At 45.5% G+C, this 22,202-nt stretch overlaps 1 protein-coding gene across 1 annotated transcript in view; it reads right to left on the bottom strand.

Annotated features, from left to right (window-relative positions):
* The window catches only part of LOC139234984 (inactive carboxypeptidase-like protein X2), an 81,835-nt gene extending 60,490 nt beyond the window's left edge, over window positions 1-21,345 (bottom strand). Inside the window, exons 1-5 of the mRNA XM_070866041.1 lie at window positions 20,582-21,345; window positions 16,233-16,628; window positions 7,818-7,877; window positions 4,732-4,839; window positions 2,053-2,130 (exon numbers count right to left, since the gene is read on the bottom strand). Coding sequence (XP_070722142.1) covers window positions 2,053-2,130; window positions 4,732-4,839; window positions 7,818-7,877; window positions 16,233-16,628; window positions 20,582-20,834 — 895 coding nt within the window. The 5' untranslated portion in view covers window positions 20,835-21,345. The remainder of the gene's footprint in view (window positions 1-2,052; window positions 2,131-4,731; window positions 4,840-7,817; window positions 7,878-16,232; window positions 16,629-20,581) is intronic.
* Window positions 21,346-22,202: the final 857 nt, after the last annotated feature.

Here is a 22,202-nt window from a genome sequence, read left to right as displayed (position 1 = left end):
CTTTTTGTTGCTGGTGAATCTCCGTCGTGCCTCCCACAGCAGCCAAACAAGCACACACCACAGCCACACACGCCTTCAGTCCCTCTCAGCTTCCTCTCTCTCTGTCTCCTCTTCGGCACATGTCATGATGACCCGTGACCTCCTGAATCGCGGGATTCGAGTGTTGCCATGCCGTTGCTAAGGATGGTGATATTTTACGGCAGAAGGTCATATCGCTCGTGGTAACGCCCAATTTAAAAAATGGAGACTAGGTGCTATGAGAATGGGCGAGAAGCTGGCGATCTGAAAACCCATTTTTACCACCCACGTCAGAAATAACACTCATTTTTGGGCAATAAACACAAAAGTGTAAAATCTAGCCCATAATCTCAGGATAAGGGGTAGGCCTATTAAGACAGAGAGGAGGAGGAATTTCCTCACTCAGAGGGTTGTGAATCTTTGGAATTCTCTGCCTCAGAGGGCTGTGGATGCTGTTTCATTGAGTAGATTCAAGGCTGAGATAGATGGAGTTTTGGAGTCTAGGAGAATCAAGGGATATGGGGATCGGGTGGGAAAGTGGAGTTGAGGTCGATGATCAACCTTGACCTTATTGAATGGCGGAGCAGGCTCGAAGGGCCCTATGGACTACGCCTGCTCCTAATTCTTATGTTCTTATGTGCTTATGCTCTAATTAGCAGTACAGTCTTCAATTTATTTCTATTTTCACGGTCATGGAATTTAGGGCACAGAAGGGGATCCTTTTACTCATCAACCCTGTGGCACTGCAAGTATTTTAACTGGAGCATCCTGCTCCAATCCCAACTTTCCCTCCTCTTTTTGTCATCCCCTCATAGATTTCTTTTTCAAATATTTAGCCTAGTACATTCAAATGATGTCATGGTCTCTGCCTCATTAGTCACATGTACCCTGCTCTTCCAGTGACAAAAAGTGGGCTCTTTAGCCTTTCACCTTTTACCCTCGAAAAACCATTCAGAATTTGAAAAAGCTGCTTTCGATCCCTCTTAATCCTTTCTGTTTCAGTAGAAAATGCCCCGGTTGTTCCAGCTTTTCTTTATAGCATTTTTGTATGTTTTGTATATTTAAAAAATCTAGGCGTTTAGTTTCAGTTAAAATATTTATACTGTATCCACTAATTTTCTGGGGATCAAGAATAAACATATATGCAAAGCAGGTCTTGGAAGCTGGATAGGCTGAGTGACTCTTATATTTCCTTGAAATACTGCCTTTGGTTGATCAAAAGATGGCTACCTCCAAACCAGCAAAGACTAATAATACTATGTTTTTTTAAGTATCTGATCTTGGGACACAAAGGATGATTCATCCTGCACGAGGTTTGCTGGAACTTGCGTAACAGTGCTGGCTGATGTTCAGCCATCATAAATTAGTCCGTTTTTGCAAAAATACTTCTAGACATTTTTTCCCTTGGATCTTTGATCTACGCCTCCTTTCAAGGAGTCATTACTGTGTCAGCTGTCAGTGGGTAGCACACTCACCTCTGAGTCAGAAGGTTGTGGGTTCAAGTCCCACTCCAGGGACTTGAGCACAGAAATCTAAACAGACACTCCAGTGCAGTGCTAAGGAAGCACTGGAGGTGCCGTCTTTTGGATGAGACGTTAAACCAAGGTCCCGTCTGCTTTCTCTGGTGGATGTAAAAGATCCTGTGGCACTATTACTAAGAAGAGCAGGGGAGTTATCCCCAGTGTCTTCGCCAATATTCATCCCTCAATCAACACAACAAAAAACAGATTATCTGGTCATTGTCACATTGCTGTTTGTGGGAGCTTGCTGTGCGCAAATTGGGCCGCGTTTCCCATAGTACAACATTGACTACACTCCAAAAGTACTTCATTGGCTGTCCGGTGGTCATGACAGGCGCTATATAAATCTAAGTCTTTCTTTATGCCTGTGTCCACTCAACAATGGGTTAATGCTACACTGCGCTTGCATGCATTGCCATTAGATCACAGTGCTAACAGGCGCAGAGGTTTACGTTTAGTGGCTCAGCACTTTTTGTTTACGCTGGGGGAAAGAAAAATGTTATTGTAAACACACATTCATCCTCGTCTGTTTTGTAATCATAATTCTCTCCATACGGATCCATTGGAATTTCTGCAGCTTCGGTGGGTTCGACTGTAAAAGGGAGAGAAAGAAAAATTCAGAACTGAATACTTCACGTCCGAGAATGGAATTAACTGAAAGGCACAGCAGAGCAAGACGACAAGTCCTTATGCACAGCGAGCAATCTCAGAAAAGAATCATACAGCACAGGAAGAGGTCATTTGGCCTGTCGTGCCTCTGCCAGCTCTTTAAAAGAGCTGTCCAATTAATCCCGCTCTCCTGCTCTTTCCCGACATCCCTGCCAATTTTTCCGTTTCAAGTATATGCTAAACCCTAGTGTGTGGGGAAGGGCTCCCGGCTGCCAAAGTGGTGATAAATATATTCCTTTTAGCTCATGCCTGTCGTCAGTCTGAATTTATCATTGATTGCTTCCTATTAACGCTTTCGTTTCGGTTCTGCCGTCTGCCTTTATTGAGCAGTATTGGGCCCTGTGCCCACACCGCACCTCCTGTGCATTTCGTAATGGTTCTCATTCAATCGGAAGTCTTTGGGGGTTAAGTTCAATGTTGGCGGGGCATGAATTGGTGGTGTCAAACCGGCTGCCCGTTATAAAGCCCGCGCAATTTTCCTTTCCAGTGAAATCAGGTGAATAATGGGTGACTGATTTTCTAGCTCACCTTTAGTGCTCCTGCCATCATTGAGTTTCGACCCCTTTGTCTTTTACGCCTTTATGCCCTGACAGTGTCAGCCGTGGCTCAGTGGGCAGCACCCTCTCTCCTCTCGGTTGTACAGGGCCTTGGTAAGGCCACACCTTGAATATTGTGTACAGTTTTGGTCTCCTAATCTGAGGAAGGACGTGCTTGCTATTGAGGGAGTGCAGCGAAGGTTCACCAGACTGATTCCCGGGATGGCAGGACTGACATATGAAGAAAGACTGGATCGACTAGGCTTATATACACTGGAATTTAGAAGAATGAGAGGGGATCTCATGGAAACATATAAAATTCCGACGGGATTGGACAGGTTAGATGCAGGAAGAAAGTTCCCGATGTTGGGGAAGTCCAAAACCAGGGGTCACAGTCTAAGGATAAGGGGTAAGTCATTTAGGACCGAGATGAGGAGAAACTTCTTCACTCAGAGAATTGTGAACCTGTGGAATTCTCTACCACAGAAAGTTGTTGAGGCCAGTTCATTAGATATATTCAAAAGGGAGTTAGATGTGGCCCTTATGGCTAAAGGGATCAAGGGGTATGGAGAGAATGCAGGAATGGGGTACTGAAGTTGCATGATCAGCCATGATCATATTGAATGGTGGTGCAGGCTCGAAGGGCCGAATGGCCTACTCCTGCACCTATTTTCTATGTTTCTATGTTCAAATCCCACTCCAGGGACGTGAAAGGGGCTATATAAATTCCAAGTCTTTAATTCACTATATGTGCAATGTTTCATAATTTCTCATTAAGTTTCCTCCCATTCTCTAGCTATCTCTCCACATCCACATCGTGATTCTGAGTCATAAGGAAAGGGATAAACGAGAAAAAGACCATTTGCTCCATCGAAGCTCATCTTCTAGTCAGAGGGTGGGACGGCTCGGCCTTGTGATATAGTCATCTCTCAATCATAGCAGGAAACGGTTCAGGTTTCCCCTCCCTTCCATGGACAACTAGAGAGATTGGCCATGAGATGATGGGAAGCTGAGGGGCCAGTGCTCTCAGGCATTGTGACTAATGTCTCCCCCCGACCCCCCCAAGGTATTCAGAACATTGAAGTATTGTGGCACCTGGCTCCAACTGGAAGTGTCCATGCACAGGTCCCCAGCTGGTATTTGCGATGTATTTGTTTCATGGATTATTTGCTTCAGAACTCATAGCAACACATTGCTATTAAGAACTAAAACAGAAAATGCTGGAAATCTCAGCAGGTCAGGCAGTATCTGATGAAGGGTCACAGACCCGAATGTTAACTCTGTTTGCCTCCATAGATGCTGCCTGACCCACAGCATTTTCTGTTTTTATTTCAGATTCCAGCATCCGCGGTATTTCATTTTTGCTGTTAAGAACTAGTTGGTTTATGAACAAAGGTTTAACAATCACACTACACATTACCAGTTCATCCACTGTGCTCACAACTGCATACCTCATCGTGGATGACCTAGACCCAACTGGCTGGGGTTTTATTGAGTCTTGTGAACATCACGTGACTGGCTAAGCCACTCACAATGCAACAGCTCTACAACTATTTTAAATAGAGCTTAAAGCCAAGTTATTAAAGGGACACTGGAACAGCCAAATTAATAAATCAAACCTCACAGTTAAAATTTGGTTGCCGGGGGTGATGATGCACTCCAGTCCATCCGGTGCCCACCTCTCGCGGAAGGCCGCGTGCGTACCGGTGGACACCGCGTGCTCCATCTCCAGGGACACCCTGGCTCGAGGTAACCGCGGAAGAGAGGCAGGCAGTCGGGCTGAACGACCCCCTCGACTGCCCGCTGCCTGGACCGGTTAATGGCCGCCTTGGCAAGGCCCAGGAGCAGCCCTATGAGGAGGCCCTCCGACCTGCCCGATCCCCTCGAAACAGTTCGACAAATCTATGAGCATACTCACAGGTGCTTATATTACAGTATTCTCTCACCCTTTCTTGTTCCGAACAGCAAGAACAATGTGATGAACCTACCTATCTTCTCCACTTCTGTGATTTCCTTTTCCTCCGTGTAATCGTCTTTAAAAGCGGGTGTAGTGAATGGCTCGGAGGGGGGTTGTGTTGGCCACAGGTCATAATCATCTGGGGACAAAAAAACAGATTTCAGTTGTTTTCCAGTAAGTTCTGCCCTCACCTTAAGAACATAAGAACATAAGAAATAGGAACAGGAGTAGGTCATACGGCCCCTCGAGCCTGCTCTGCCATTTAATACGATCATGGCTGATCCGATCATGGACTCAGGTCCACTTCCCCGCCCGCTCCCCATAACCCCTTATACCCTTATCGCTTAAGAAACTGTCAATTTCTTTCTTAAATTTATTCAATGTCCCAGCTTCCACAGCTCTCTGAGACAGCGAATTCCACAGATTTACAAACCTCTGAGAGAAGAAATTTCTCCTCATCTCAGTTTTAAATGTGCGGTCCCGTATTCTAAGACCATGCCCTCTAGTTCAAGTCTCCCCCATCAGTGGAAACATCCTCTCTGCATCCACCTTGTCAAGCCCCCTCATAATCTTATACGTTTCGATAAGATCACCTCTCATTCTTCTGAATTCCAATGAGTAGAGGCCCAACCTGCTCAACCTTTCCTCTGCACGAGCTTCACTCTTGAAACACTCGGCCCATTCATTTACACCAGCTGTGCTCAGGAGTTCCAATCTCACTGGTCCCCAGGTGAACAGCAAGATCCCAGGCAAGACTTCACGTTGCGCTGCACATTTTCTGATGTAGCGTGCCTGATAAATCGCGGCTTAGACCGGTGAATACTACCCCATCTGTTTCCTTCGCCCCGAGGGTCTCTTTCCCCCCAGTAGGAAGTCAGCTTCAGGTCTTGCTGCGGGCTCTCAAGTCTGGTTCCTACATCTGCATTAGATTGAAATTTTTTTTTAATATGTGGAATAACCCGAAGGATTACATAAAGAGGGCTGGAACCTGTTCAGTTCTGAAATAGATCTTTCCAATGATGCTTTCTTTCCCTGTCCCCAATGGTGACGGGGTAAGGTCTTAATTCCGCAGGAGTCCGCAGTGGCACTGGAACATGCAGTACTCATACTGTTAGACAACCACCTGTCCCAGACCTGACACAATAGCAACATCGGTTCTATTTCACCTGTACAATCTGGGCTCAAGCGCTAAATGCAGGAGCTGACAAACGTCTGATATAAATGCTGAGTTAGCATTGGCAGCGGAAGAATTTTAATTGGACAATTGCTCAGTGCAGATTCATAACCTCATTATTTGCTGTAATGGAAATTCAGATTGCTATAAAATGACACTGTTGCATAACTCACAGCGAGGGAGTTAACCCTTAGACTGCCAGCAGCTCCATTGAATTCCAGCTGCTCAAGCCTTGCCATTTAAAAAAAAAGACCACGCAGTGATGCCGATACAGCCCGAATAAGTAGCTGAAATGTCCAGCAGTATTACTGCAATGCTGACCCTACAAGTATCAGCTGTGGCTCAGTGGGTAGCACTCCTGCCTCAGAGTCAGAAGGTCATGGGCTCAAGCCCCACTCGAGACTTGAGCACATAAATCTAGGCTGCTACTCGCAGCGCTGAGGGAGTGCTGCACTGTTGGAGGTGCCACCTTTCCGATGAAACGCTAAACCGAGGCCTTGTCTGTTTGCGGGCGGATGTAAAAGATCCCATGGCACTATTTCGAAGATGAGCAGGGGCATTATCCTCAGTATCCTGGGCAATATTTATCCCTCAATCAACATTACTAAAGCAGATTATCTGCTCATTATCACACTGCTGTTTGAGGGAGCTTGCTGTGCACAAATTAGCTGCCGCATTTCCTACATTACAACAGTGACTGCACTTCAAAAAAGTACTTCATTTGCTGTAAAGTGCTTTTGGATGCCCGGTGTCATGAAAGGCGCTATATAAATGCAATTTTTTTTTTCATAAAACAGTCAAAGAGCCGAACCTCACGGCTGACCCCTGCCCCCCCACCCTAACCCCGTCTCCCCATCCCCCCCCCCTCCCCCCCGATAGCTTGGCTGTGCACATCCACTCTGTGGAAGTCAGGTAAGCACAGGCTCAGATTCCCAGAGTCGTGTCATGTGTCTGCACTCACAGTCTTGGCCACTTGGCAGAGGTACTGGAGAGCAACGAGTGCCAACAGGTAGAACTGTACCCAGTGAGAGTCAGTGCCCCCAAGACTGGAGAGGACATAACACCAATAAAGCGGGCTGCGAGGACATTAAAAATCACTTTATCTAAAAATCGCCCTTGGTCCTATTTCTGCTCTTTCCCATTCTCCTCTGTTTATTCGTATTTTGTAAAAGCTGAAAGTCTGATGATGGACAGGATTGTACCATATCACTGACTGACTCGCCTTTTGATATGATTTACCTGCAGCAAATAGTGGATGGAGCACTATTGCCTTGAAACGCAAAGATTCTGAGGGGCATTGACAGGGTAGACGCCGAGAGGATGTTTCCCCCTGGCTGGAGAGTCTAGAACCAGGGGACACAGTCTCAGGATAAGGGGTCAGCCATTTAAGACTGAGATGAGGAGAAATTTCTTCACTCAGAGTGCTGTGAATCTTTGGGATTCTCTACCCAGAGGGCTATGGATGCTGAATCATTGAGTATTTGCAAGGCTGAGATAGACAGATTTTTGGACTTTAAGGGATTCAAGGGGTATGGGGATTGGACGGGAAAGTGGAGTTGAACATAAGAACATAAGAATTAGGAACAGGAGTAGGCCATCTAGCCCCTCGAGCCTGCTCCGCTCGAAGATCAGCCATGATCTTATTGAACAATGGAGCAGGCTCGAGGGGCCGAATGGCTGAATCCTGCTCCTAATTCTTATGTTCTTACGGCTCAGTTGGTCAACCCAAGCAATATCAAGGGACTAACACGGCAGACCTCAGAATTGTTTTACTCAATCAGGGAGTAAGTGGACGGTCTCGGACAGAGTGCTTGCTTTTTGATTGTCCTGTGATGGAGTAAGCTCAGGAGTTCTGCTTGGCAGCATTAGGGTTAGTGCGGGATCTTACTGAATATATCTTCAATCGCAAACACTGTGCCTCCTTTGTTTCTGATTATACTTACATATTTCCAGGCCTGTGACAATTTCTTCCAGCATTTCTGTGACAGGCACGGTTGGAACTTCTGTAGATCAGAAATAACCAAAAAATTAAAACACATTTATAAATAGTTCAGAATTTATACTCTTATTCAAACATCACATGTAAAATTGAAAGGGCTGTCACTCACATAAGAATGATATAGCACAGAAGGAGGCTGTTCGGCCCATCGTTCCTGTTTCTTGCATGACGAAATCACTGGAACGCTATGACCTCAAGTGTTTGATGCCACACAGTGGTCAGGCGACATGTGTTCATCATCCAGCCTTACTGCATGTAACTCTAGCACTGTCAATTGTGGCTCAGTGGGTAGCACTCTCTCTCTCTCTCGCCTCTAAGTCAGAAGGTTGTGGGTTCAAGTTCCACTTCAGGAACTTGAGCACATAAATCTAGGCTGACACTCCCAGTGCAGTGCTGAGGGAGTGCCGCACTGTCGGAGGTGCCGTCGTTCGGATGAGACCTTAAACCGAGGCCCCGTCTACTCTCTCAAGTGGATGTTAATAGATCCCTTGGCACTATTTCGAAGAAGAGCAGGAGTTAACCCCGGTGTCCTGGCCAATATTTATCCCTCAATCAACAGAACAAAAAACAGATTATCTGGTCATTATCACATTGTTTGTGGGAGCTTGCTGTGTGCAAGATGGCTGCCGCGTTTCCTACATTCCAACATTATAAATGCAAGTTGTTGTTAAGAGGCCCAGGCATGGTGGGCTGAATGACCTTCATCTGTGCCATCTCATTCTATGATTGTGAAGATCTGGAGACAAAATAAGATCGATTGTGGAAAAGCTGCTTTTTTTTAGTTTTCCCCTTGTGAAAAAGCTGAGCCAAAAACATGCATTCTCTCCATTAGAAAAAAATTAGTGCTTTGTGAATGAAGTTCCCTCCCTCAGGTGTGGTTTGCCACATTCTTAACAAAACTGAACTTCATAACCAAACTAGGTGGTGAAGACATTTCTTTCACATTGTGCCAGCAACAGAATAAAAACAGAAAGTTCTTAAAATGCACAGCAGGTTATCAGCATGTGAAAGGGAAAAGATTGTTTCTGACAAAGAGTCCCACATTATACTCCATCTGCCAATTTTTTGCCCACTCACTTAGCCTATTTATATCCCTTTGCAGATTCTTTGCGTCCTCCTCACAACTTGCTTTCCCATCACCAAATTTGGCTACAATACACTCGGTTCCTTCATCCAAGAAATTAATATAGATTGTAAATAGTTGAAGCCCCAGCACTGATCCCTATGGCATCCCACTAGTTACATTTTGCCAACCTGAAAATGACCCATTTATCCCGACTCTCTGATTTCTGTTAGTTAGCCAATCCTCTATCCATGCTATATATTACCCCCAACCCCATGAGCTCTTAACTTGTGTAGTAACCTTTTATGATGCACCTTATCGAATGCCTTCTGGAAATCAAAATACATTATCTACTTGTTCCACTTTAACCACCCTGCTCGTTACATCCTCGAAGAACACCAGCAAATTTGTCAAACATGATTTCCCTTTCATTAAACCATGCTGACTCTGCTTGACTGTATTATGTTTTTCTAAACGTCCTGCTACTGCTCCCGAAAATAATGGACTCCAGCATTTTCCCAACGACAGATGTTAGGCTCAGTTGCTTCCTGTTTTCTGTCCCATATTAATTTCTATTGCTTTATAAATCTTTGCCTCTTTATAAATCTGTCTATATACAGGGCCTGTCTATGCAGATAATTTGTATGCAGTAAATGGAGCTAAACTTGGAGCTTTTCCTTGCATAGCTCAGCAGGATTTGTACCTGTCTGTGCTTCGCGCACGAACTATTATGAATAAATAATAAAACAGCCGATCCTAATCCAAAGAATCCATAATATCCGGAGGCACATTCCCTCACTCCCATTGCTGTGTACAGCCCACTTCCCCCTCATCCAGGCACGCATGGCTGTGGTTGCTAGAACATCTGAAGACTCTCCCGCACCTTCATATTTCAGTTGCAGTCGCTCTTGGGAGAGTCTGTGCAAATCCACTGCCTGTGACTCCTGAAATGTTCGCAATGCTTCTAATCTGAAATCCTCACATAAAAAAATACTCCGACCTGAACTTAAACAAGACATATATGTACGTCCAACAAATCTTGGCGCGTCAGAATATCGTTCGGAAATATTAAATCATTGGAAATGTCAGTGTAGAATAATTCTGTGAGTGATCCTAGGTTTATGTGCATCTATCGGAGTGCTGTACACAGGGGATGATTCCCAGCTAACATATCAAACCCTGCTGCCACAATGTGTACACTGAAAAGCCTTTTGTATCCCGACTGTTACCATGAGCAGCAAAGTTGAGTTGCGAGAATGTCAGTGGGCTGCTGTAATTCATCAGAGTGCAGGATGTAAGTGAAGGCAGAATGATGCACCATGACCCTTGGCTTGCTGTGGGGCCTTGAGAGGGAAGAGCAGGGAAAGGCAAGGAAATGTCAACACACTGGGAGTTGGAATCCCCGAAACGTTACTCTAGAATGGAACAGGACTCACGGCATCACAGCAAACGGTTTGCCAATTAGAAATCAGCAGAAAGGAACAATATATAGAGAACAGAAGATAATGCAGAGTGAACAATAGGGATGACTGGGAAACTGTGATCTGGCAGAGTTTGGTGAACAGAATAGCAAGTTATTTTATTCACCTACCTCTCCTTATTCTACCCGTACACGTCTGGCTGGCCTACAGTCCTCTGTGGACATGATGGGCTGAAATAGCCTCCTTCCCATGCTGTAATTTTCTATGATTCTATGTGACTAGGGAAATGGACATGATACCTCATCCCTGATCTCCACCTAAGCTACTATGCAGTTTAATTGGAAGAAATGTAAAAGCAACCCACTCCGGATTCTGCCTCTGATTTTTCATCCTAATTGCTCCTCTCCCTTCACCCCGCCATTTGGTGCCCACGAGGAGAGATTGAGTAGATTGTGCCTATACTCTCTGGAGTTTAGAAGAATGAGAGGTGATCTCATTGAAACTTACAAGATTCTGAGGGGGATTGACAAGGTAGATGCTGGGAGGTTGTTTCCCCTAGGGGGTATTATTTCAGCATAAGGGGTCGGCTATTTAAGACCTGAGATGAGGAGGAATTTCTTCACAAGGAGCTGTGAATCTTTGGAACTCTCTACTCCAGAGGGCTGTGGATGCTGAGTCGAATATAGTCAAGGCTGAGATCGATAGATATTTGGAGTCTAGGGGAATCAAGGGGATATGGAGATCGGGCGGGAAAGTAGAGTTGTGATTGATGATCAGCCATGATCTTATTGAATGGCGGAGCAGGCTCGAGGGGCCGAGTGGCCTACTCCTGCTCCAATTTTTATGTTCTTATGTCCTACAGCCAACAGTGCAGCCAGATTGGGAACTTCATGAGGGCAGGAGGGACGAATCAGTGCTCCCCTCCGCCAGGGCACCGTTTGCTGCTGCCCACCGTGCTAAGTCGCTACGCATCATGAGTGTAAGGGAATTGAATGCACTACCGATGGCTCAGTGAGTTTATCCAGTCACTCGCGTAGCCATGCAGGTCAGAAGGCCCATTGTTTGATGGCCAGTCTATGGTGGCTGAGGCAAAGCAGGAGCACTACAGCTGATTCAGTGCCCTTGGTTTAAGGAGGTCTCCCACTCCTGTTCATCATTACAGGAAAGATGTGAATGCATTAGCGAGGGTACAGAGGAGATTTACGAGGATGTTGCCAGGGCTGGAGAACCTTAGCTATGAGGAAAGATTGGATAGGCTGGGGTTGTTTTCTTTGGAACAGAGGAGGCTGAGGGGAGATTTAATTGAGGTGTATAAAATTATGAGGGGCCTAGATAGAGTGGATAGGAAGGACCTATTTCCCTTAGCAGAGGGGTCAGTAACCAGGGGGCTTAGAATTAAAGTAATTGGTGGAAGGATTAGAGGGGAGTTGAAGAGAACTTTTTTCACCCAGAGGGTGGTGGGGGTCTGGAACTCACCGACTGTAAGGGTGGTAGAGGCAGAAACCCTCATTATATTTAAAAAGTATATGGGTGTGCACTTGAAGTGCCATAACCTACAGGACTACGGACCAAGAGCTGGAAAGTGGGATTAGGCTGGATAGCTCTTTTTCGACCGACGTAGGCACGATGAGCTGAATGGCCTCCTTCTTTGCCATAAATTTCTATGAATCTATGATGATTCCTGCTGGAAAGTGCATGTGTGTGAACATCATTTTGCCCTCTGTAGTAGAATATCCTGTGGTTCATTGTCAAGTGTGTGAAGAATGCCCACTTGGGGGCAGGTACCAGGGAGCGCCTGATATCTGTGGAACCATTCCCCGGCAAGAGGCAGTGCCTTTAGAAAAGGAGAGGAGAAAAGAGAGGCAGGTCTTTATTTACTGGACCAGCTAAACCTGTAGGATTCACTCTTGACTGGAATATTCAACACCTTAACTCTTTAAATATTGTAACTGTAAGTCTGCAAAAGGATAAAGAAAGACTTGCATTTCTATAGCGCCTTTCACAACCACCAGACGTCTCAAAGCACTTCACAGCCAATTAAGTATTTTTTAAGTGTAGTCACTGTTGTAATGTGCAAAATGCAGCAGCCAATTTGCGTACAGGAAGCTCCCGCAAACAGCAATGTGATAATGACCAGATAATCTGTTTTAATGATGTTGATTGAGGGATAAATATTGGCCATGACATCGGGGATAACTCCCCTGCTCTTCTTCAAAATAGTGCCATGGGATCTTTTATGTCCACCTGAGAGGGCAGACGGGGCCTCGGTTTAACGTCTCACCTCCAACATTGCAGCACTCCCCTGGAGTGTTAGCCTAGGTTTTTGTGCTCACGTCCCTGGAGTGGGACTTGAACCCATAACCTTCTGACTCAGAGGCGAGTGTGCTACCCACTGAGCCACAGCTGAAATAAAAAGGAAAGTAGGGGGAAGGGAAAGAAAGAACAAAAAGGATGGCCTGTGATAGGTGACAGACTCAGTTCCTGAAGCATCCCGTAAATATTGCAGTTAGCCAATAGGGGAATGTCCATACTAAAACCAGCAAACACGATGTACCTCAGTCGAGAGCTTTTTATCATAACATTGGCCATTCTAGATAAAGATTCAGATTTTGGGAACACTGATGGGTGTGTGGTCAGAATACTCATTGCCCCAGTGTGAAGAAGGGTCAGTGACAGAGAAAGATGTCACTTTGGCCAGTCTGCATCGACCTTCAGTGACAATTGTGTTGGCCGAGAGGCACAGCGTCATTGTACATGCAAGTGTTATATTTTTTTTAAACTAATACTATCTGGCTGGAAAATGTGGCATCATGTCACGCAGACACCATTAAATAGCACTGTGCTTTTCGCAAGCTGCTCTCCTCCCTGACTGGATCTCCAAACGGTCGTACCTCAGCAGTGAGAGCAGGCATATCATGCTCTGAGAGTAGCAGCCAGCAGGGGGCCCCAGTAATGGCTCCCCATTCAACTTTCCCGACCTCCTAACGATGGAATGTCTTGCTGCTGCTGCTCGTTACTTGGCTGAAGCCAAGATCCACGTGTCCGAGCTCGGTCTGTCCCATTGCCATCTCTTTCCGCCCCACACCACCATCTCAATTGTCATTTAATCTCTCTTGCCTTCCACCCTATCACAGACCTTCCCTTTTGTTCCCCACCCCCCCCTGTCCCTGCCTCTGTACTTGCGTAAAACCCATTACATCTCCGGTTGGGGTGGAGTGTAGAATGTTTTAGTGTGAGGGGTGTCGCAGTTGTGTGGGGCGGACTGGTTGGACCGGGTGCTCTTTACCTTTCCGCCATTGTTCATTGTTCGTAGGTTTATATGTAACCTTCAGGCTCTTTGTTGGCCGGCGTAGACACGATGGGCCGAAATGGCCTCCTTCTGCGGCTGTAGACTTCTATGTTTCTATCTCAAACTTTTTCCAGTTTTGACAATAGCTCATCAACCTGAAATATTAACTCTGTTTCTCTCTCTTCCCAGATGCTGCCTGACCTGCTAAGTCTTTCCAGCATTTTTCAGTTTTTATTTCAGTCGTTCAGTGACTGGAATCTTTTCAACAAAGGCCCTAAGCTCTGGAATTCCCCCGCTAAACCTCTTCCCCCACTACCTCTCTTTCCTCCTTTAAGACACTACTTAAAACCTACCTCTTTGACCAAGCTTGCCCTGATGTCTCCTTATGCAGCTCGGTGTCAAATTTTGTTTGATAATACTCCTGTGAAGCTTCATGGGACGTTTTACTACGTAAAGGCACTATATAAATGCAAGTTGTTGTTGCTGGGACGCTCTGGGCCACTCTGAAGGGGAGGTGTTGGGAGCAGTCCCATTTACCGCAACGGGACTCGCAACGATTGACTGACCCGAGAACCACCCAACCCCGGGAAAAGCTCACGAAGCGTGTGCAGAGTACCCAGCTCGCCACTTGCCTTCCTTGGACCTGGCAACTCGAGCTCTGTTTGCAGATTGAGCTGAAGTCATAGCTCTCATTGCAAACAAAGGGTCGGCTCCAGATGTTGGCGATGTCATACAGGGACCAAGCAGCGAGGATGCGACCCAAAATGGTGAGACAGTTTAGAAAGGCACTTTAAAAAAAAGTTACGATATGTTTTGGAATACAGCAATTAAATAAGAAGTAATTCCCTTAGGCTTTCCTTCCACTTTACGTACTTAAGGTGGTACAATACAATAAATGAAGGTGATGCATAGCTTGCTTAATGAAGGAGAGGGAGGAGGAAATCTTCAGAAAGCTGAAGCTGTGCCAGGACAAGTATCATATTACAGAGACCTTGTATCCCAGCTGCATTAAAGCATTTTTAGCTTCAAACAGCCTCAAAAAAGATCGTTTAACTGCTCGGATGCCGCTGTGGATAGATTGGTCCTTGGTCAGATGTGGGATGGAAATCATTTCATAATTCAGTGTCCGGGCCAATATTTAGCCCTCAAAGAGCGTCACCAAACGGATTATCCGGTCATTATCACATTACATGGGGCCGTGCTGTGCACAAATTGGCTGCCGCGTTTCCTACATTACAACAGTGGCTACACTTCAATAAGCGCTTCATGGGCTGCAAAGTGTTTTGGGATGTCCCGAGGTCATGAAAGGCGAGTCATTCTTTCTCACATTCTAGCTTGATGTGATTTAAAAAAAATGAATTTTAAGAAGAAGAATCGTGAGATACTTCTGAAATTATCTCCTCGACGTTTCTGTTTCCAGGATTGGTTGGGTTCTTCTTCGTGGGAAATTTTTTAAAAATGAAGGAATTTCAAAATACAGACTGTTTTGTCTTTTGACGTTAATTGGCCACAGAAATGTTTGAAAACAAAAACTCCACGAGCGATTGTTGATATGCCTCGGACCTTCCCATAGCTTTCACTGGCTGGTTCTCCCACACTAATACACCAGCTGGCGATCAAGGGGAGATTTAGAGCCGGATTATCAGATTGATTTGAAAAAAAGAATTGGTTTATCTTCAGTTCGGCAAATTAGTTTTTGCTGGAACTGCTTATATTTTTTTGTGATATGTCAGTAAAATAACTGCAAAAGAGTGGCATGTACATAAGAACATAAGAAATAGGAGCAGGAGTAGGCCATTCGGCCCCTCAAGCCTGCTCCGCCATTTAATAAGATCATGGCTGATCTGACCTTGGGCTCAGCTCCACTTTCCTGCCCGCTCCCCATAACCCTTTACTCCCTTATCGCTCAAAAATCTGTCTATCTCCACCTTAAATATATTCAATGACTCATCCTCCACAACTTTCTGGGGCAGAGAGTTCCACAGATTTACGACCCTCTGAGAGAAGAAATTCCTCCTCGTCTCAATTCTAAATGGCCGACCACTTATTCTTAAACTATGCCGCCCTAGTTCTAGATTCCCTCACGAGTGGAAAAATCCTCTCTGCATCGACCTTGTCGAGCCCCCTCAGTATCTTATATAGAAACATAGAAATTTACAGCACAGAAGGAGGCCATTCCGGCCCATCGTGTCCACGCCAGCCGACAAAGAGCCACACGGCCCTTGGTCAGCAGCCCTAAAGGTTACATATAAACCTATGAACAATGACGGAAAGGCAAAGAGCACCCAGCCCAACCAATCCGCCTCACCACAACTGCGACACCCCTGAAACTAAAGCATTCTACACTCTACCCCAACCGGAGCCATGTGATCAATAAGATCATAATGCAGAATTTCTAGGCCACAGATCAACCCTGATGGATGAACCATCACCCAGGGTCAATATGGTGGTGTCATAGAAGTGGAGATAGTGGCATTGAAGCACTTGAGCAGGCGTAGGGTTGGAACCCTCTCGGCTGTAATCTCATTGAAGGCAATGTCCAGGGTGGTACTCTTATCTAGTGTGAGCAGAAGATTTTATACATACCCTTGTGTCCTTCCTCTGGCTGAGGCTCCTCCTCTTCCCGCAAAGGCTCCTTGGCTTCCTCAGGTTTGTCAACCGGGTTCTTGGGTTTTTTCTTATCAGGTTTTGGCAGCTTCTCTTTGGGCTTCTTCTCTTTTTTGGGTTTTGGCTCTTTGGGTTTTTTCTCTTTCTTGGGCTTTGGAGGTTTCTCTTTGGGCTTCTTCTCCTCTTTGGGCTTCTTCTCCTTTTTGGGCTTGGCGGCCTTTATTTTGGGCTTTTTCTCCTTCTTGGCTTTTTTGGGTTTCGCCGTATCCTCGGGCGTTGCTGTCGGCAGGTCATCTGCTTCTCCGCGTCTCCTTCTTGCTTGTGGAGGAGTTTCCTCTGGGTCTCTTTCCTTTCCTGTGGATTTCCTGGATCTCACTGTGGAAAGAGAGGATGCATCATGAGTGTCAAAGCAATATATGAAGTACATAAGAACAAAACAGGAGTCGGCCTTTGTGCCCGTCGAGCCTGCTCCGCCATTCAACAGGACCATGGCTGATCATCTACCTCAACTCCACCGTCCCGCACTATCCCCACATCCCCATATAGTTCAGTGTGCCAGGAGCAAGCTTGGGACAGACCCATCATTGGGAAGCAGTGGAGGTGGAAACTTTGGGATTAGGAATTATTTAACTAGAAGTACTGAGGGAAGCAACAAAATAAATCTAAGAGAGAGGATGAAGAAAGATTGGTAGATAACCCAAGTGGAAATAGTAAAGTATTTTCTAAGCAGAGGAAAAAGACTTGGATTTCTATAGCGCCTTTCACGACCACCGGACGTCTCAAAATGCTTTACAGCCAATGAAGTATTTTTGAAGTGTAGTCATTGTTGTAATGTAGGATATGCGGCAGCCAATTTGTGCACAGCAAGCTCCCACAAACAGCAATGTGATAATGACCAGATAATCTGTTTTTTTGTTATGTTGATTGTGGGATAAATATGGACCAGGACATGGGGTAACTCCCCTGCTCTTCTTAGAAATAGTGCCATGGGATCTTTTACGTCCACTTTTACTCGGTTTAGCGTCTCACCCAAAAGACGGCACCTCCCACAGTGCAGGCTCCCTTAGCACTGCACTGGGAGTGTCAGCCTAGATTTGTTTGTTTTCAAGTCCCTGGAATGGGATTTGAACCCACAGCCACAGAACAGTAAATGAATAATTAAAAGAAAATATAGGGACCAGTTGGGTTGAGCAAGGGATCTTATGGAGAATGAAGGAATGATGGAGATACTGAAATGAGTACTTTAGCTTTCTCCGAAGATTGTGGGAGAGGGTATGGGAATGAAAAGGAATAAGAGAAGGTGGGGACAACTATAGATCAGGGAGAAGTGCTGAAAAACTTGGTGGATCTGAAAGTGCAAAAGCCATTGTGCCCTGATGCCATGTCTCCTAGAAAGCTGAGGGCTATCAAAGAGGAAATAAGAGTTTTGCAAGCATATGGACAGTTGATTTGTAGATGTTAACATAAATTTCCAGAATTTTAGAAAGTCAACAGAGATCAATCTTCTTCCCCACTGTTGATCAGCATCTAACGAGAATGGAATTATTTGTTGATATTTTACCCACAATTAGATATCATGTTATGTCGAATTTCAGATACGTGGCCCATTTTCTGACACAATGGCACTTTATCTGCGCCCCCCCCCCCCCACCGCATCTAGATCACATTCTCATCGCAGCGTTGAAAAATCATTCAAGATTTGGATGAGGAGGCCCTTAATCCCATTTCACCTCATCCCTCCAGAATACCAATCCTATTCTCTTCCCAGCACAGATATGTCTTAAATGAACCCAGAGTTCTGTCTCAATCAGATCCTATTTCAGATTCAGGTTCTCTTCCCAGTTATTCAACTGCAAGATGGTGGTATTCCTAAATCCCAGTCCCTTTTCTCCTCTCACTAGGGTAAAGAAAGACTTGCATTTATACAGCTCCAATCACGTCCCAAAGTGCTTTACAGTCAATGGAGTACTTTTAGTCACTGTTGTAATGTAGGAAAAGCAGCTGCAAATTTGGGCACAGCAAGCTCCCATAAACAGCAATGTGATAATGACCAGATAATCAGTTTTTGTTATGTTGATTGAGGGATAAATATTGGCCAGGACACCGGGGGTAACTCCCCTGCTCTTCTTCATAATAGTGCCATGGGATCTTTTACATCCACCTGAGTTTAATGTCTCATCTGAAAGTTGACACCTCAGACAGTGCAGCACTCCCTCAGTACTGCGCTGGAGTGAGAGCCTAGATTTTTGAGCTCAAGTCTCTGGAATGCAGATTACAACCCAAATGTACATTCTAAGTGTAACAAAACAAGACGATTATAACAACTGTACCACAGAAACTGCAGCACTGAGATAAGATAACTGGGGCAGTATTAGAGGCAAACTGGAACACAGATCGTTCAAATGTCACCTCCAGGACACATCCGTTTTATTTCACAGTGTCAGCCGTGGCTCACTTGTTTGCACCCTTGCCTCTGAGTCAGAAGGGTCTGGGTTCAAATCCCACTTCAGAGACACAAAAATCTAGGCTGACACTCCAGTGCAGTGCTGAGGGACTGCTGCACTGTCAGAGGTGCTGTCTTTCGGATGAGATGTTAAATCGAGGCCCCAACTGCTCTCTCAGGTGGACAGTGAAAGATTCCATGGTATTATTTAAAATGAGGGCAGGAGAATTATCCCTGGTGTCCTGGCCAATATTTATCCCTCAATCAAAATCACAAAAAAAAGCTTATGTTATCACTATGCTGTTTGTGGAATCCTGCTGTGTGCAAATTAGCTGCTGCATTTCCTACATTACATGAAAATATAAGAAATAGGAGCAGGAGTAGGCCATTTGGCCCCTTGAGATAAGATCATGGCTGATCTGATCATGGTCTCAGCTCCAATTCCCTGCCCGCTCCCCATAACCCTTTACTCCCTTATCACTCAAAAATCTGTCTATCTCTGCCTTAAATATATTCAATGACCCAACCTCCACAGCTCCCTGGGGCAGAGAATTCCATAGATTTACAACCCTCTGAGAGAAGATATTCCTCCTCATTTCAGTTTTAAATGGGTGGCCCCTTATTCTGAGACTATGTCCCCTAGTTTTAGTTTCCCCTATGAGTGGAAATATCTTCTCTGCATACATCTTGTCGAGCCCCCTCATTATCTTATATGTTTCAATAAGATCGCCTCTCATTCTTCTGAACTCCAATGTGTATAGGCTCAACCTACTCAACCTATGCTCATAAGTCAAACACCCCTCATCTCCGGAATCAACCTAGTGAACCTTCTCTGAACAGCCTCCAATGCAAGTATATCCTTCCCTAAATACGGAGACCAAACCTGTAAGCAGTACTCTAGGTGTGGTCTCACCAATACCCTGTACAGTTGTAGCAGGACTTCTCTGCTTTTATACTCTATCCCCCTTGCAATAAAGGCCAACATTACATTTGCCGTCCTGATTACTTCCTCTACCTGCATAGTAACTTTTTGTGTTTCATGCACAAGGACCCCCAGGTCTCTATATTGCAGCACTTTGTAATTTTTCCACATTTAAATTATAATTTGCTTTTCTATTATTTCTGCCAAAGTGGATAACCTCACATTTTCCCACATTATACTCCATCTGCTAAATTTTGGCCCACTCACTCAGCCTGCCTATATCCCTTTGCAGATTTTTTTGTGTCCTCCTCACAATTTGCTTTCCCACCCATCTTTGTATCATCAGCAAACTTGGCTACATTACACTCGGTCCCTTCATCCAAGTCATTAATATAGATTGTAAATAGTTGAGGACCCAGCGCCGATCCCTGCGGCACCTTACAACAGTGACTAGACTTCAAAAAGTACTTCATTGGCAGCAAAGTGCTTTGGGACGTCCGGTGGTTGTGAAAGTCGCTTTATAAATGCAAGTCTTTCTTCAGCTTGGAAATTCAATAATGTGTGTGTCCAGGCCAGGTCTAGTCATGGTTTTTTTTTCCAAAAATATACTTTATTCATATAAAATTTTCACAATACATTGGAAAATAGTTCAGTACCTTGCAGTCAGCAATTCCATACAATTCGTTTGGATGCTGACAGCAGTTCCATACAATGCACTAGCGTGCATTTCATTTCAAGGTACAGTTTAGTACAATCCATAAATCACATTACATGGAGCACTGTGCAAATAAGGGGATTACGTGGAGCAGACGAGAACAGGTTTATATTACATTCCAGGATACATTTCAATACCGATCACGAATCACGTTACATGCAGCACTGTGCAGATGAAAGCAGTACACAGATGATGCAGCAGAACCTCTGCACGTCACATCTTAACTGAACTAAAGTAGTCACACTTACCAGGAGATACTTCTTTGGAGGCACTCTTAGCTTTCACTGGCCTCAGGGGTGTTATGGGTTCTGTTCCATCCTCTGTCCCTTGAGGAGGTTTGGTGTCAAAACCCAGTACAGATGCTGCTGTCTTCTCCTCCTCATTGCCCCGGCTGGCTCTGAGCTGGAGCGGGGGTTCTGCGGGAGCGGGGAGGACGAGCAGGGACTGAGTGTGGTCGAGAGCCAGGAGGAGCGCCAGGACGGTCAGAGGCAGAGTTGTCATCTCGGCTGGATTGCCGACCCGGACCCCGGGCAAAGCTGAAACAGGAGACAAATTCAAGGCAAGCCAAGGGCGAGAGACAGGGGGGCGAGAGAATCCCAGCAGCGAGCCCGGAGCAAGCGAGAGTTCAGAACATGCAGAGATGCAATGCTCCCAGACCCAAGGGCAACTCAGACACAACCAGCTTGAAATTCACAAGTTTTATCAAGCTCCTGCCACGTTCTATATCCAGAAGATGAAATGCTTCGGTTGCTGAAGGGTTAATCCGCTGAACGCGACTAATCGGCGGTAAAAAAAACTCCTTTGAATGGTGCAGTAAGGTTACTTTTTGTTGTTGTTGCAGTAAGTGTGGATGGAGCCTCCAAGCAAGGGCTTCCGCTACTCACAGGACTTTCCCACTCTTTGATACACAACCGCGACCGCTTCCAAATGCCCCGGTCTCTCTCCTCGCCTGTCTGCCTCTCCTCTGCTGGCTGCCTGAGTTTGCCAGCTGTACTTTTTGTCATAAAAAAAGGGAGGAAATAAAAGCTCCCCCCCCCCCGCCCCCCAATACACACACACACACACACACACACTGAGTCTGAATTGCAAAAAGAGAGGGAAAAAAATTTGGCACAGATTCTTTCCACTCAACAGCTAGCATAAATCAGGAAGGAGATTGAATTAGCAAAGCACCAAGTGAGTCATTCACAGATATCCCAGGCACCAGAAAGCATGGGTGGGAGTTAATCACTCAGGGGATGATACCACTCAGTGATTTTTGGATGACTGTACAAAGGAACAGGGACAAGGGTTAAATAAACACCAATGTTCCCTGTCCAAGAACTCTGGTATGGTCTGAGGGAGGTGTACTTGATTTTTTCTTTCATTTGTTGTAATAGTAAAGCTCTCCCTTTTTTAAGGCATTTCTTTACGACGCTGCGAAGACATTTCTCCTTGAGACATATTGCTCTTTTCCTGCTTCTGCAGGCTTGACATTGCGTCTCCTGTCGCAGCCTCTGGGAGCAATGCACGAATGGCCCGAGGGTTACACACTCCCTGATTTGGGCTTTTTTTCCCATGATACAAAGAGCCTCGTCTCCCCCTCTGGAGCTGCAGGCATGCACGACCACTCCTGTAAGAGAGCCCTCACTCCCTGTGAATCGGTGCACCTTTATACAACAACAACTTGTATTTGTATAGCGCCTTTAACGTGGTAAAACGTCTCAAGGCACTTCACAGGAGTGTTATGTGAACAAAAAATTTGACACCGAGCCGCATAAGGTGAAATTAGGGCAGGTAGGTTTTAAGGAGCATCTTGAAGGAGGAAAGAGAGGTAGCGAGGTTTAGGCAGGGAGTTCCACAGCTTGGGGCCTAGGCAACAGAAGGCAC

The sequence above is a fragment of the Pristiophorus japonicus genome, chromosome 22 (assembly GCF_044704955.1).
Source record: "Pristiophorus japonicus isolate sPriJap1 chromosome 22, sPriJap1.hap1, whole genome shotgun sequence".
NCBI classification, from domain to species: domain Eukaryota; kingdom Metazoa; phylum Chordata; class Chondrichthyes; family Pristiophoridae; genus Pristiophorus; species Pristiophorus japonicus.
This window is presented reverse-complemented; position numbering and strand designations above follow the sequence as displayed.